Below are 15,730 nucleotides of genomic sequence, written 5' to 3'. Positions count from 1 at the left end.
ACTTTCAAATTGTGGATCTGAGATGCTGAGGACTTGATTTGAAATGAGGGTTTAAAGTGCAGACTCAAAGACTAAAATGTTGACTACACAATTTGCCTGGAGGAACACAGGGGTGTTATTCGCATAGGCGGGGGGAGGTAAAAGGGAAGGGGGGACGGGGTTTGTGATGGGGGAGGGGAAGCTCTTCTATGTTGTGTAATATTGTTTTTGGAGACTTCAGTGAACTCCTGCAACTCCGGAAAGGTGCATTGCATACTGTAATGTTGTTTAAAACTTTAATAAAATACCAATTTGAAGACAAAAAAAAGGCACAGCAGAAGATTATTTAATGTAAATCAAAGAAGGAACCTATCTCTAAGGGGCAGCAGGGTTTTTGAAGGGCGATACCGTAGCTTCCTCAGCCGTCTTTGTCAGTGCCCCTTCTTGTACTGGGGGCATAACAGGCACCTTTAAACCGGCATCAGATTTTTCTTAACGGATGATTTCACTGCTTTCTTGTATTAAAGCTGCTGTCTCCTGAGGCCACTAGGTTCTATATTTCATTCAGTTTGGTTTATTACAGGCCCCGAGTCCTCAGCATCGGATGGGATATCCGCAACAAACTTTGATCCAACACAAGGTGTTATCCCCCGTATGCAGATATTTTCAGATCGACTATGGAGGCCCCATCGGCCTTGAGTTCTGCCTTAGTCGATCAGCTGGCAGAAAGAAGTGAGAAGGGTCATCAGGAGTGCCTTCCTCATTCTGTGCACACTTGTCGTAATTAAGAGAAAAGTCAGCATGTTGCCAAGAGCGACGCCCCTCAAAGTCAAGTTTAGGGCCGCACTTGGCGCTACTGGAAGAGCCTCCAATGCCACCTCCAAATTAGCTGCCATGTCCAACACCGTTATCAGCGTCGGTGGGGCAAGGGAGAGGTGGGGGCCAGCAGCATCAGTGGATGGGAGGAGGCTTATCCATACCTGCCCAGTCACAGCCAACTGCCTGGCGAGTGACTTGGGTCGCGGCCGGACTCTCTCGCGGGCACTCTCACCTCCCCAGACTAGGCAAAGAGTTACAGGTGGAAGCGTTCCGTAATAAGGAATATCGATACTCCTTCCAATACTGAAAAGTCACAGTATTTATCACAACTCAGGCAAAGCCCATATACTCTCTGGCAGCACTCCTTAAGGTTTCACTATCAGTTTACTCTTGGGTTATATGCATCAACAGCCAGGGGGCTGTGGTAACGACCCAAGAGTTACAGTGATATTAGCAATAATAATAGCAGCCAAAGCAAGGAGGGAAGGAGAAGAGAAAAGGGGTGGGGAGGGGATGAAAGAAACCACACTGCGCAGTGGATGGCCCCCACACCTATCGACGTTGAGCCAGTGTTACCCCGACGCTGGAACTATTCGCTGCGAGCCACCTGTAGCGGTACACTGCCGGTTAAAGTCAGCCCCCCTCTCTTTTTTCTCTCTTGACTCACCAGGTCATGTGCCAGTTCTCAGCTCTTCACTCCACCCCCCCTTACCCTCCAGTACAAGTTTTTTTCCGCTTCACAGCCTGGATCAGGGCTTCACAAATACTGAGCACTGAGAAGAGAGTAACGTAGAGGAAAGGATCTAGAAAGGACCTAGAAGACAGGTCATGCCACACTGTTTCCACATAAAGCAATCATCACAGCTGCTTCCGACACTTCTTCACTTTCAATATCCAGCCCGGATGCTCCACTCCCCCACTCTGCTGTGTCAGGAAGTCAGGAAGCCCCTTCTGGGGATCAGGAGATGGACAGGCCCCTGGGAGCACAACTGCAGCAGATCCGAGAACCATGCCCTCGAGGGCCAGTGGAGCGCCATCAGGATGAGGTGCAGCCCACCAAGGCTCCAAATTTGAAGAGGGTCTTCTGGAGCAACGGAGGAGGAGGAAACACATAGCACCTGCGGCTGTGCCAGCAGAGCTGGAACCTCTCGCCACTGCCACATTGCAGTCCAACAGCCACCACTGAAGATCCAGAGGGAGAGGGATTATGTCCAATTGTTACCAGGTCCCAGCTGGCAGCCAGGTGGAGCTGGAGTGGTCTCATCTTGAGGCGGGCATGTCGAACTGGGTACGCAAGATGCCCTCAGGCCGAGAAGATGCTGGAACCACCATGCCAAGATGGCCGAATTGGCCAGAAAGTGCCCTATCGCCTTGTGGAGGGACAAGAGCCTCTCCGATGTGGGGAACACCCGCTGCACGGCTGTGTCCAAGCACACCCAAAGGAGCACCAGGTCCTGAGCGGGGGTCATCTGCGACTTCTGCCGGTTCAGGGAGGGAGAATCCCAGTTGGTGAAGAACGTCGGCCAGCCATTGGCAGGAGTGCACTGCCCTCTCGGGTGAACTGGTCCTCACTAGCCAGTCAGCCAAATAGGGTATAAGTGATGTCCCTCCAGGCAGAACAGACCAGCAACCGCATTCATGAGTTTTGTGAACACACGAGGGCCCGAAAGGCAGCACCTTGTACTGGAAGTGTGTGACATAATCCAGAATCGCAGACACTTCCGATGAGGCTGGTAGATGGGGACATGAAGATACGCATCCAGGTCTAGGGAACGCTTGCCCGACAGACACAAGCACCTTGTCCTCCTTGGAAAGTCAACTGGAGGTTGCACCTGCCTTGGATGAAGAGGACGATGGGTTGGAATACAAGAAAGCCGCCCCAAACGATGAAGAGTGTGGTTGAGGAGGGTGGGAGGCCAAAAGGACTGGCTCCCCATCCAAAAGCCCAAAACGGCTGTCCAATTTCTTGGTCATCTGGGATTTGACCCAGGGCTTCTATCAGACCTTTCTAGCCACTGACAGGACATCTTTCTAGAGGGGAATGGCCGAACAGCTAGTGGCACGCTGGGCCAGAACCTCCGCCAGCACCCCTGACTCTTGGGGGGCTGGTCTGGCTGGGGGACCCCCAAATATTCAGCAAGGCCCTCAAGGCGATAGAAAAACACCTTCACTGATGCCGTAGATTCTTCGTCCTGTGCGTTGTCGTCACCCCCCCAGCATTTTTCCAAATGGAGGGGAATCCAGGTCCTGGGTTGTAGGGGCCAGAAGGGGTCCCCCCTTGGTCAGCACCCGAAGGCGGCTGAGCATCAACAGGTGACTGCAGGGGAGGGGGAGGAGGAGGCGGTGTTGGTGGTAAAGAGGGAGGAGAGGGGAGGAGGGGGAGGGGGAGGAAGCACAGACAGGGTCTTGACCAGAGGAGGAGCAGGCTGCAGCACAAGCACTCCCAGGGGGACCAGAGGAGGACCCAGAGGAGGAGTCCTCTGAGGCACACATTTTGGAATTACCTCCTTGAAGAGGCCCTTAAGGAGTCCCAACATCTGGGGGGAGTGCATAAATTAAAGGAAGCGGTTGAAGATCTTCACAGCTGCAGGATCGCAAGGGGCACGGACCTCAGCCGCACTGGGCCTCCTTTCCTGATCGAAGCATCTAGGAGCCTGGGTGTGTACCCGAAAGACAGAGGGACAGATGTAACTCTGCGGAGACCATCCACCTGTGCCGAAGGAAAGGGACTAGAACCTTCTTGCAATGCCCATTCTGAGGGCAAAGGACACGGTACAGGCCCAGAGTCCAATCCAAGATGACCACTGGCCTCGCAGGCTCTGCCGCGTGCTTGTCTGCCATCTTTGGGCCTGGCGCCATGCCCTGGAGGGAGGGCACGCAGGCCCCATGCCATTTGCTGGCTCATACATGGAAGGGCACTCCTTGGCCCCAGAACCTGCAGCAGACTTCAGCAGATCTGCAGTAGGCCCAGAGCCCTCAGCCAGTGGGCCGGTAGTGGGATCGCTCTGTGTAACGAACTAGGAGGTGGCTCCGGTAGGCTGGACGCCCTTGGCTACGGAGCCGGTAGTCATTTTGGATCGTGTGTCGAACGGACTCCTGGAAGCCGAACGCAACGATCCCTTGCACCCTGGTGCAGAAGAGGACAACGAGCTGGATATTCTCTCTGTGGACGTCCCGGAAGAACCCCTTTGCCCCCTCGGCCTTGGAGCTGGTTGCCTTACCGGGTCACTGGTCTGTTGACGGATCGCCTGGAAGAGCCCCTGGGCCCCTCGGCTTGGGAGCCGGTAGCCTTAATGGCCTCAGGCCTGCCAGAACCAGAATCCAAGGTACCCTTCTCAGTGAGAAACCCCCGGGAAGGCGTCTCTGTGTTGAAGTGTCTTGCAAGACAAAGGGCCTACCTTGTCTTGACGTGGGGTCCTGGCGACAAACTCCTTAAGCGGACTGGGAGAAGAATGGAAATCTCCCTCCAGCGGGAAAGACTATTCTTCAAGGCTCGGTGACCGAGAGAGCAGCAAGCCATGCATGCGTCCCATCGGTTGTCGGGCCCCAGGCACTCAAGGCATTGTGCATGGGGGTCCAAGGCTGAGAGCGAGTGATCACAGGATGCACGTCTCGCAAAGCCTCCTGCAGCCGACATGCGCTGTGGGAGGCAAGGGACCAAAGAACGGGGTGCATGCAGAAAGTTGAAAAAGTTCCAGCATCTAGCTGCCAGGTCCAACACCATGAATGCGGAAAAAGGGACTGAGGTGAGGCGCCAGAGGGCAGGAGGCTTTCACACGCCCGGGGCCGACGCCCTGCACGCTATGCTAAATTTAAAGGGGAAGCTCATTTGTTCACTGCCAAAGGTTTCGGTACCGTCCCCATGTTGGGGATGCCCACAAGGATGGAGGAAAGGGGACGGGACGTACGATTATGTGGGTGTCATACCTTTTCAAAAGTAAGATAGTAAGATAAGTACCCTATTGATTGGTGGTTTTATCCTGCCTTGTTATGGTGTGCATTTTACATCCCTGACGTGGAGAAAACAATAGGACACTGACATGAAGATTTAGATATTCGGTATGCTTGTGATTTTCTAAATCATTCTGCCCACAAACAAGATGGCTGGGAAGTGTGTACTGTAATAAAGTGAGAATCTGACCACAATTGAGTGACTGTATATCAAGTTGGTGCCAGGGCTTTACCGCAAGCTTACCTTCCAGATAGTAGAGTATAGTAGTACTTTCTTTCCTCAGAATATTGCATTTCTTTAAAGCTGTGGTTTTTGGTTTCTAATTCTTTCAACATTTTCCAACGGCCTAGAACAGTCTTTCTTGTGTTTAAAACATCAAATTGGTACCCAGGTTCTTTACATAATTTCTACATTTATTTTTTTTTTCTCTGAGATACTGGACCTAGCTATTCAGAATTTCTTCAATTTCGCTAATTTGGTGCCCTGGATTTAAAACAGTTCTGTGATGACTTGAGAAGCTCTTTGCATGCTTAGATGTAGAGTAGTGTTTCATCAGTACTCCCTAAACCTACTCTAATTCCACAACCTGAGGGGGGAGAAAGTACCAATGTTCCAACACTTACTGGTCATCTGCTTTCTCCATATTCCCAATGATATATAGCGCCTCAGGTTAAGCCGCATCTTTCACTTTTTTCCCCCCAATTTTTTTCAGCTTGGTAATACCGGCTCACTATCATTCTAGGAGATTGTAACCATAGACCTGCCTCCATCAAACAGCATAAAGCTAACTTACTTTTATTCATGTTCTAATCCCCATCAGGCCATTCTTAAAACATCACCATTCCCAACCATCCCCCTGGTAACAACCTAGACTAATTATGATCCTATTCCTCAAATAAAAACAAAATGATGCAGCTATCTAAATTGGCTAGGCGATGCAGTGAAACTGGCATAAATAAGAAGCACACATTTTTGATCATCACTCCTAGTTTATAATACTCAAACTTAAATCACTAAATGCACCCATTTGGCAAGTCTTAATAAGATAAACAGTATATTTCTGACAAAAAGAAACTTTAGTGACATTCTAATGCCTTTAATTGTGCATATTCATTGTGTGTGTCCGTGCTTTGGCTAATGCCTGCTCCTTTATAATTGTGTTAGTGATTTTTAGAAGTGGATAACAAAAACCACTGCAGTTAAATATTACTTATTTACATTACACTTCAAATGAAAAAGCACCCACACAATTATTACTGGCATGCAACACCAGGAAAAACAAGCAACAGTAAAAATAATTGTCTGCTGAGAATAGGTGTTCTGTTGAACACACCTGGGGTCAATTAAACTGTAATATAAAAACTTAAAAATCAGCACAATAAACGAGTTTGAAGCTTTTGTAACTTCAACATTTCAATGTATTAAATGACCCAAAATGTTTTCAGTCATTGTGATCAACATCTTTTTAAAGTCATCTTACTTGGTAAAACGAATCTCCAGATGTGAAGTCAAATATTCCCTTGGTGTGAATGTATGCTCCCAAACCATCATATTTGGTACATAATTGATTGAGAAACAGAGCTCAGAAAGTGCAGTGTGCAGTTTGTCCAAGCTGAAAATCAATAAGATGATAATTGGTTAATTCTTGTCTCCAGAAAACTAGCTCAATAGCTCAAATCAGAATTAAAAAGCTAGCCTCTGCTAACTCTGCATTTGTTTTTAAAAATAGATTACATTTCTAATTAATGGAAGAAAGAACACCACATTGCTTAGCTTCTTTATTTTGCTTTTTGACTGACAAGTTAATCCCCCTCACATATTCCTGCGCTTGTGAAATATCCCCTTCAATATAGTCAGCTCAGGAAATGTTTCCATGTTCACCAGGTGGTACCGTGCGGCTCCAATTGCTGCCTCTTTTTATCAGTGTCCTATAGAGCCAGGTTGATGTGACAGGCATGTATGTACTTGGTGCCGTCAGAACCATTTTCCCTCCGGCAAGGCAAGGGAACAGCAGAATTAGAAGCAACAAACGGTCAACAAAAACTGTTCCCCACCCACTTTTCAAATAACAAGAGTTCCGTTAGTGGGCAAGTTGGGACGACACAGAGGAATCTGTGGGAGGAATTAAGGAGTCCACCAGAAAGAATATAACCAAAGGTAATTAGTACTCGGCGAGGGAGGGGTGACGGCCTCACAGCCAATGACGAGGTTTAGAACGGGTTCTTTACCACAGAGGTAAAGACCTGGCTCTGAGCCTCCTCAGAACTGGAGGCCGCCCAACTTCCCTCGCCAGGAAATGGGCAAGTGTGCTCCAAAAATCAAATATTTACTCATAAAAAATACATGAGTAAATATTTGATTTTTGTTTGATAATACTTACATTTTTCTTGACTGATTTATTCAGCGTTGATGGTGTGCAGGGGGCGGGAGTGTCTCTAGAGTAGACACTTTTTCCTTTTGTTTCTCAGTTTCAGACTTTGTGTCAGAGTTCGTTTTCCTAACCCGGCACCTTAAATAATTAAAGCAATGACACTTTGAAAGTTGGAGTTTTCCAAGCCAAAAAGGTGTGCACCTGTAGACTTCAGTTTCATAAATGAAACACTTGCCACATTAGCGGAGAAGGTAATGTTCTTTCTATGGATTCTTCTTCCAAAGATTCATCTGGATAATCTCCAGCAGCAGATATTCTTGAAAGAACTCAGCAGGGGGAGTAGTGCGGCTCGACAAGCACCTTCCTTGGCTTTCGTGCTCCTCTCCTCCAGTCATGAGGTCGGTACCCACATTTATAGTATGCACTACACACCCGTACCTCAGTTTCCCTTTTCTTCCTCCTTTGCCCCCTACTGAGCAGCCAGGGGAATCATTTTCTCATTAAATTTCATTTTAATTAATATTTTTAATTAAGGGAGAATAGAACAGCAACATCAATAAAGAGTAACCCAAAAGGAGCAGATACAAATGCTACATATCAAATTATTTAAAACACATCAAATCTTTTTCCTCCATCACAAACTGCTTCCAAATGTGGGGCACGGATTGGAGGGGGATGAGGAACCTGAGGGAGGAGAATCCATAAAAAGAACATCACTGTTAAGTCGCTGTTCTTTTAATGGATTGCATCCTCCCACAGATTCTGCATCTGGATAGATTCCCAAAGCAGTAGAGGAGAATGAGGCGAGCTGAAAGCAATCTATACTAGGAAACTCTGCAAAACTGCTCTGCCAACCCGGACGCCCTTGTCAGCCAACAAATTCAGGCTGCTGTCCCTCGAAAACATATGCAGGGAAGACCATGTAGCAGCCCGACAAATGTCCTTCAATGGCACCCTCTCTAACCCTGAAGAAGCTGCTACACTCCAAAGTAGCTTGGAGCCCCAACAGAATCCACTTCCTAGTTTTCTTGTAACACTCAAGCTATTCACAGTACAATCCATTGTGGCAGCATTTGCTCAGCAACTGCACAACCCAAATGCGCCTGTGAAAAGTATATAAACAACTCATTATTTCTGCGAAAAGACGCCGTCCTGTCCACATAATGATTAAGTGTTATCTTTGGGTTCAACCTGTGACTCCTGTCCTCATCCTTCGAGGGGTGAGGCGGCAGGAAAGAAAGGCAGAAGTCAGACACAATTCTAGACAAACACTATGTCCTTACCCCAAAAGTAACTTTCTCTTGAGAACTGAAGGAAAGGAGACTTGCATGACAGTCTGCATCTCACTAACATGCCTAGCTGATGTGATTGCCACTAAAAACACCATCTTCAATATGAGTCAAATTGAAGTAGAATGCAATGGCTCGAAAGATGCAGCCATTAAGGACAAGACTAGCTTCCAGTCACAATGTGGAGCAACAAATTGGACTAGGAGAAACATTCACTAGCCCCTTGAGAAACTGAGCAACCAATGACACAGAAAACAAAGAATCTTTCTCTGGGGAACTCTTTACAACGAATGAGAGGCCAAGTACTCTTTCACTGTACCCCACTTGCAGTCCCTGCCTACTCAATGTGATGAACATTATGGAGTCATCACTGAACTCCAGCCTAAATTCTCCTCTCATGTGGCCAGGGGATGTGTGAGAAACCTGAAGGTGTCTCACTGACTAGTCCCCGGGGATCTGTCATCAAGGTGGCTATTGGATCCAGTTTGGGGGTGGACCAGTGTGACATGATGGGGGGTCATCAGGGATTGGAAGTGGGACACTGATGTGTGAGAAGCAGTACCCCCTTCCTTCTAAGATTTTATCTCCATCCTACCCCGTGGGATATTCAAGAGCTCAAGCCCATCCCCCCTTTTCCGACACACTTTGTTACATCATGAAAGACAATAGACTACAACCAGGGCTGTTTACCTGACTTGTCCCAACACGAGGGCCAGACAGTCAGGCAATTGACAATAACTACACACACCTAACCGCCCTTTCCCCTTTCCCACAGGGATAAAAGTTGGAGCACAAGAGCACACCGGGAACAAGGCCAACCGCATGAGAAAGCAGTTATTCTAGGACGGCAGTTCAAACTGAGGAGAAAGGCGGCGAGACCTGAAAGCACGTCAAGGAGGGAATTGCCCTTGTCCTTTTCAACCCAGACCCGCAAAGCCTCCGACAAAAGAACCATAAGACAGGGAATCGCAGCTGGCGAATGGTGTGAAGGATGTCAGCGGTACGTCGAACCCTCCCGCACTGATAGCCAGGGTGGGGAGACAAGGTTGCAATTGTGGTACCGTCCTTGACTCCAGTGCCAAAAGAAACGCCAATAAGTTTAGTACAGCCGGTGAGTCGGAAGAACCTGATGGGAAACGGACTGCGTTAAACCCACGGTTGCAGTGGCAACATTTAAGAATATTAAAAGACAAAAAGATATTTTTTATGCATGTACTTGGCATCAGCGTTGGAGTGGTCAAGCGCCACATGGGTGCTCATTCAAAGGACTCTGACTGATGCCCTGCTCCTGAACAAGGAGAATGTATTCAACTGGAAAATCGAAGTGGTCCTGCAGCGGGTTATATTAAATCCTGTGCATAGTCAAAAGTCTTCAGTTGTTGTATAAACTACAAGTACCAAGAGGCCTTCGGGGACACCAGCGAGAAATGTCAAAGTGGTCATACAAGGGTCAAGCCAAAAACCCCTTGTACACTCAAAAGTCTTTGGCACGTGTTGAAGGCAAATGTGAACCCGACTGAGGGATGCCTGCGAATTGGAGTGAATAGTAACACACCCGTGAACATTGTGTTGACAAGAGTGAACCAGACGGAGGGAGGCTAACACAGTGAGAGGATCGGAGCCTGGTTGAGGAGGGTCCAGGGGTGAAGAGTCCTCACCCTACAGAAGAAAGGAGAAGCTCAGAAGTGTGCTGTGCTCCACAGTCCCACCTTGTCCCGTCACCTTGTCCTGTGCTAAAAAAGGTAGGGAAGGGAGATTTATCATTTTGTAGACACTTTTATTTATTTTCTTGTGTACACTATCCCACACTGTTTTATAACTTAGCGGTAAGGATTGGCAATATTTTATTTTTTAGTATAGGCCCTTTTATTTTGACAAGACGCCACTAGGACTGCCTTATTATTATTTGATGGTCGTAGCTTGCTGCATCTTATATTTAGGTTAGGCGTTTTTTACTCCCCCATTTACACAGTTTAATAAACACCCTTGAACTGTGATCACTTGTGTATGTCTTATGCCACTATGAGTTCCTTACAGATGGCAGTCGCTACCTGATCCTGACTGTGGGGCAGTATTTTGAGGGAGGATCACATGGGAGGAGTAGGCTGTCGGGGAGATATGATGGCCCCATCAAGAGAGACGCAGTATTCTTCCATTCATTTTCAAGATGACCCTATAATACCGATGTTTCTGATGGCATGTTGTCATTATACCAATCGTTCCAATGCAATGGTAAAACCCTAAAAACCCTCATTGCCAAACACCCTAGGCAGGATACCATTTACAGTTCATATGCACATTCTGCTCCCTTAACATCTCCTGTTAATGTTGGTTTTCATGTGAACACAAACCTAAAGCAAAATGGCTTTAAAAGGGTCAAAACGTCTCTGAACTCACTCCGATAAATCCATCAGTACTGGGACAAAGAAGAGAACAGCGTTTTGTGGAGCAGAAAAAACACCAACGCACAGACTAGTTATAATGCTAATCAGCTGTGCTGCATATTTGAAAACGGTGTGCCTTTTTCATGTCAGTATTGAAGCAGGAGAAGAGAGATGCAGAGCGGGCAGAGCAGGAAGCATAACTGGGAGCAGAGACATGCGATCGAACTCTGTGGAGGAAAATGGGCACTTCCCTCCGAGACAGCAAGGGACTGGGAGAAGCAGAGCGTGTACCGCAGAAGGACCGTTAACAGACCAGCAGCAGTGGAAAGGTTGACAAGGTCAGTGAAAGGCAGAGGTTTCACCGGCGGACAACGGAGAAGCTGTCAGGAGAAAAGCAAGAGGGTCTGAGAAGCGTGAAACGCTCGCCTGAGGCACGGACAGTGCTGCAGCTCTACGCCACAGGCCAGACACGCAAGAAAACAACAGTGAGTCTGCCCAAGAGCATTGGGAGCCCCGGGGTGTACAGACAGGCACAATTGGGAAGCTACTTTAAACATCAAACAAGTAACATAGGAAGACTGAATTTACACAAGTCTCCATATACGAGATGTAGATTTGGAAAATCCAGAGTAAATGTTGTGAGCAAATTAACTCTGATGAAGCAATGGAGATCGTACAAATGATGATCTGAACAAATCCTTATATGAAAAGTCACTATGGGGAAGATTGGAACAAGTATTACCACAAACCAATGAAGGTTGACAATGAAGATAGCAATCCAAACTTGAACAAGTCTCCATATAAGGGATGCCAATATAGGGAGTTTGCAACAAGTGTAACCTGGAGCCAATAGACTATAACCAGTGAAGGAGTACAACTGTGTTATACTTAAAGAGAAAGACTCAAAAGATTAATAAGAGAACTGGTAAAACAGGAGCATCAGGCAGCAAGCCTTTGGGGAAGATATCTGGCAGAGCAGTATACCAGGAGATCTACAAGGGCCAGAGGGGGTTCCTGGCAGGGGAGTACACAAGGAGACCTTCCTTAATAAACTGTTGAGCAGAAGAGAAACTTTGCGCCATTCTTATAAAAACCACCACTACTTTGAAAAGATACTCTTTGCTATTCTTAAGAAGGTGTTACATAAAACAGACATTTCTAATACTCTTGTGAAGTCATTGCTTGGAAAGACAATGTTTTCATCATCCCTAAGAAAGTGTTAAAACATTGTTTCTTAAGTTGCCAATCATTAAACCACCACTGTTTGGAAAAGAGACTCATCTTAAGGAAATGTTATTGGAAATAGACATTTCTACCACTCTTAAGGAACAATTGAACTGAAACGTTCAACATTCTATCTGAAACACTTGAGGGGAAGGAAACCATCCCCTGTATACAAGGAGTGTTTTGTTGGATTTATATATTTGGTTGTTGCACCCTTTTTATTGAATTTAAAGCAGGCATTTTCCTTGTACATTTTGTTCTTATATTTTAGTTTTGGATGCAAGGACAGTTTGACGATGAGACAGACTGATCTTAAGTTTTAGTTTCATAGGTAGGGAAACACTTTAGGATAAGAACAGAAAGGCCTTCATCCAAACCCTTCGATTTTGATAAAATGTCTAATGTTGAAAACATAACAACTTTGTGTCTGATTCTAATTTCTGACCCCTCACATCAAGGACAACAAAAACTCCAGAACCACAGAAGTAGGACAAAACAACAGGTCTGCACCTCGCCCCCTGCAGCATTGAGGGTCTGTCAGCAGCCATTAAACCTCAGAAATCTCACCAGAGAGAGCAGAGCCATGCATGGAGGCTGAGAGACTCCAGATTTGGGTGAAGAACCTAATCTTCTGGCTACGATAGCAGGTCCGCCTTCTGAGGAAGCTGCTGAGGTAGACAAATGGCTAACTCAAGATGTTCTGGGTAGCATGTTCTTTTGGCCCAGACTGGGACAGTTAGTATTAGGCAAACCTGAAACATCCACAACCCCCGGACAACCACCAGGATGATTGTAATCCCGGGAAACACATAGTGGAGGTCAAAAGTCCACTTCAGCAAGAAGGAATTCCCCGAAGCCCTCCACAGGGAAAATTTCATCAGGCAGAACAGTCTGCACTTCAAGCTGGCTCTTATTGCAAACTTGTCCACCAAAAAGGTTCCCCAAAGTTCAAAGACCTCTGCAATGATGACCGGGCAAATCTCCCACTCATGTGAGACTGAACCCTACTTGCTCAGGGCATCCGCCAACCCATTCTCCATCCCTGCTAGATGGGCCACAGAGATCTCATTCTCTAGCGCCGAGAACCAAAGCTGCATGGCCTACTTGCATAAGGGCAGTGATTGCACACTCCCCCTCCTTCTGAGGTAGTGCATGGCCACTGTGCTTTTAGTCAAGTCCAGGACATTCCTTCCCAAAATGGATGGGGCAAAAGCTGTCAGCGCTAGTCAGATAACTCGCAGCGGCAACAGTTTGAGGTGGCACTGGTGTTCTACCTGCGACCAAATCCCACTCACCTGAAGATTCCTATAGTGAGCTCTACAGCCTTTCAGTGACATGACTGATGATATGGTCATCCGTCCGAGGTGTCGAATAAAGTTCCCACGCCTTCAAATTCTCCTGAGCGGACCTCCACAACAAGTCGTTGGCCACTCGCTGGAACACTGACCATTGACTGCGAAGCAGCCACTGCAGCGAGCACATCCTCAACCTTGTCTCTGGTACCAAAAATAAAAATACAGGAGGCAGAGAAATGCTGAAGCTGGTAGCCTGTGAGGGTTCTGGAATATCACAACCATTTGCCAATTGCCAGTCCTGGGTTTGAAGAGCCTGGAATTCTCTCGTAATCTTACCATCCTGAATGTGTCATTCCACAGGAACTTGTTCAAGCCTTTGAGGTCGAGGATGGGACTGATGAATACCCTCACCCTTTCTTGGGTTCTAGAATACCAAACCCTCCACCTCTCTGGGAAAGGGACCTCCTCCACTGCTCCTTTCGCCAGAAGGGTATCTCCCAGAGCTCCGGCTCTGGGCCAGGGAAAGTTGGGGTTGTGTTCAGAAGCTTGCAAAGGAAACGGTAGACAAGCGTGCTAGTTGGTCAACTGTACTACCCGAATGAAGGAAGTGATCTCCCGGCACTTGTTGTATGAGAGGCCAAGTACTCTTTCACTGTACCCCACTTGCAGAATTATGACAAACTGCTACACAGGAAATTTTAGGTAAAGGAGTGGCTTGTAAATCTTCAGCTAACTGCAATCCCTGACAAACAGCAGAACAATTGTTAGAAACTGTGCCCAGATTAAGCGCTGTGCTAGACGAAAGACCTTCACTCCCAATAGATCTAACATATTGACAACTATCATAGTTTACCAAAGTCTCTGCACTCAGGGGCTGAACAGTGCTCACTTCCTCAACATCAACAGATAAAGTCTGAGGTGTATTCAGTAAAGAGTGCAAGTTTTTATTCTCCTCTTGTAAAGAAATGAATTCTTGTCTTAACTCCTCAAGCTTAGCTCTTAACATGCCCTGCATTAACTGTACATCACTATCAGTAGGCACAGGGGGAGGCATAGTGGCATCAGGGCTGGATCCTGCACTAGCAATCTGGATGTGCACCGATTGTACATTGTCCTCTACTGCTTGCAGGTTCTGTGATTTATAGTTTCTCTTACCAACTTGGTCTGTGTTTCCCTTAAGCAAACTATTGAAATTAGACCTCTTGGCATTAGGGACTACAGTATGTACCTGTGCAAAGGAGTATGCTTTAGACTGAGGGTAGAAAACAGAAGTTATGCAAGGAACCCCTCCATTCTTTATGTTTGTATCATGAAACTGTTCTATCTGAGGTGAAGCACAACTGGAATCATGGGGTTCAACAACAGAGGTACTCTTGTATAATAAGTCTAACAGTGTGTTGTTTTCTGCGGCTAAGGCTTGTGCTGACATAGAATCGGGATCAAAACACAAGATAGAACTAGGATCAGGCAATGTAGGATGTGCCATCCTATGAGAAAAATACTTTGCACGTAAATGCCCATTCGTGACAAGGAGTTCATTTAAGTCAGGACTAGTGATTTGATTGTCACAGGTAAATGTAGGGGAAGCTTTCTGTACAAACTTGTTAGAGGCCTTGCTGCCTTTCTTTCTTAAACTTGTCATATTCAATGGGAATTTTGGGCTGGTCATTCTGTCAGGATTAGTCAGGCGAGTACAAAGGCAGCGAATATGGCAAGGGAAATGTGCACACAGGAACAACGACTCATGTATGCTAGAACCCAGGAGTGCAAATAGAGTGTGACATCAAAACCAATATATGAAAAGGGATGTGGGGTAAGCACCTGACCGCGAGGAAAGTCGGCAAGCGCCTTACCCCCAATTGCTGTTACAGGTACTGACAGCGCTAAACCCACGTGGAGGGCAAGCAATGACAGGATCTGTGAACTAACACTCTTGATGGTGTTAAATAAGGGAACTAAAGAACTGTACTCACGAGGACGAGATAAACCTCTTGAATGTCAGCTAGCCCACGAATCCTGTTGATGAAACTGGGACCCAGAAAGGCTATAACAGCAATGGGAGGAAAACTAAATACCTAAGTTGGAATAGTGATTACAAATTAGTGAGGAAAACATAAGCATTCACACAGGAGCTAGCTACAGCAGCACACCACACCCAACAATCAAATGGGAAACAAATGCAGAAGTGCAATGGAAAACATGGAATGGATCCCAATGGAAAGTAAGGATCAGGAGCAGGGAAAAACGAAATAACCAATGCAAACTTCCCCCTACCCCTCCAAGGAAAAGACAGGAAGCTAATCTAAGAGGAAGGCTAAGGCATACGGGTTTACAGCAGCAAAGGACAGAGTCAAAGAAATATAGAACACAGACAAACTGGGCTGCATCTAAAAGGGGAAAGCACTGAGAAATGCTGC

The 15,730-nt window shown here is 46.8% G+C and overlaps 1 protein-coding gene across 5 annotated transcripts in view; it reads right to left on the bottom strand.

The window, feature by feature from the left end:
* Positions 1-15,730, bottom strand: part of NCKAP1 (NCK associated protein 1) — a 1,877,983-nt gene that overhangs the window by 847,766 nt on the left and 1,014,487 nt on the right. For all 5 annotated transcript variants that reach the window (XM_069615779.1, XM_069615776.1, XM_069615777.1 and 2 more), the window contains one exon: positions 6,231-6,362. In XM_069615779.1, the coding sequence (XP_069471880.1) occupies positions 6,231-6,362 (132 nt within the window). The remainder of the gene's footprint in view (positions 1-6,230; positions 6,363-15,730) is intronic.

The sequence above is a fragment of the Ambystoma mexicanum genome, chromosome 9 (genome assembly GCF_040938575.1).
Source record: "Ambystoma mexicanum isolate Mex_15411 chromosome 9, UKY_AmexF1_1, whole genome shotgun sequence".
Taxonomy (NCBI): Eukaryota; Metazoa; Chordata; class Amphibia; order Caudata; family Ambystomatidae; genus Ambystoma; species Ambystoma mexicanum.
This window is presented reverse-complemented; position numbering and strand designations above follow the sequence as displayed.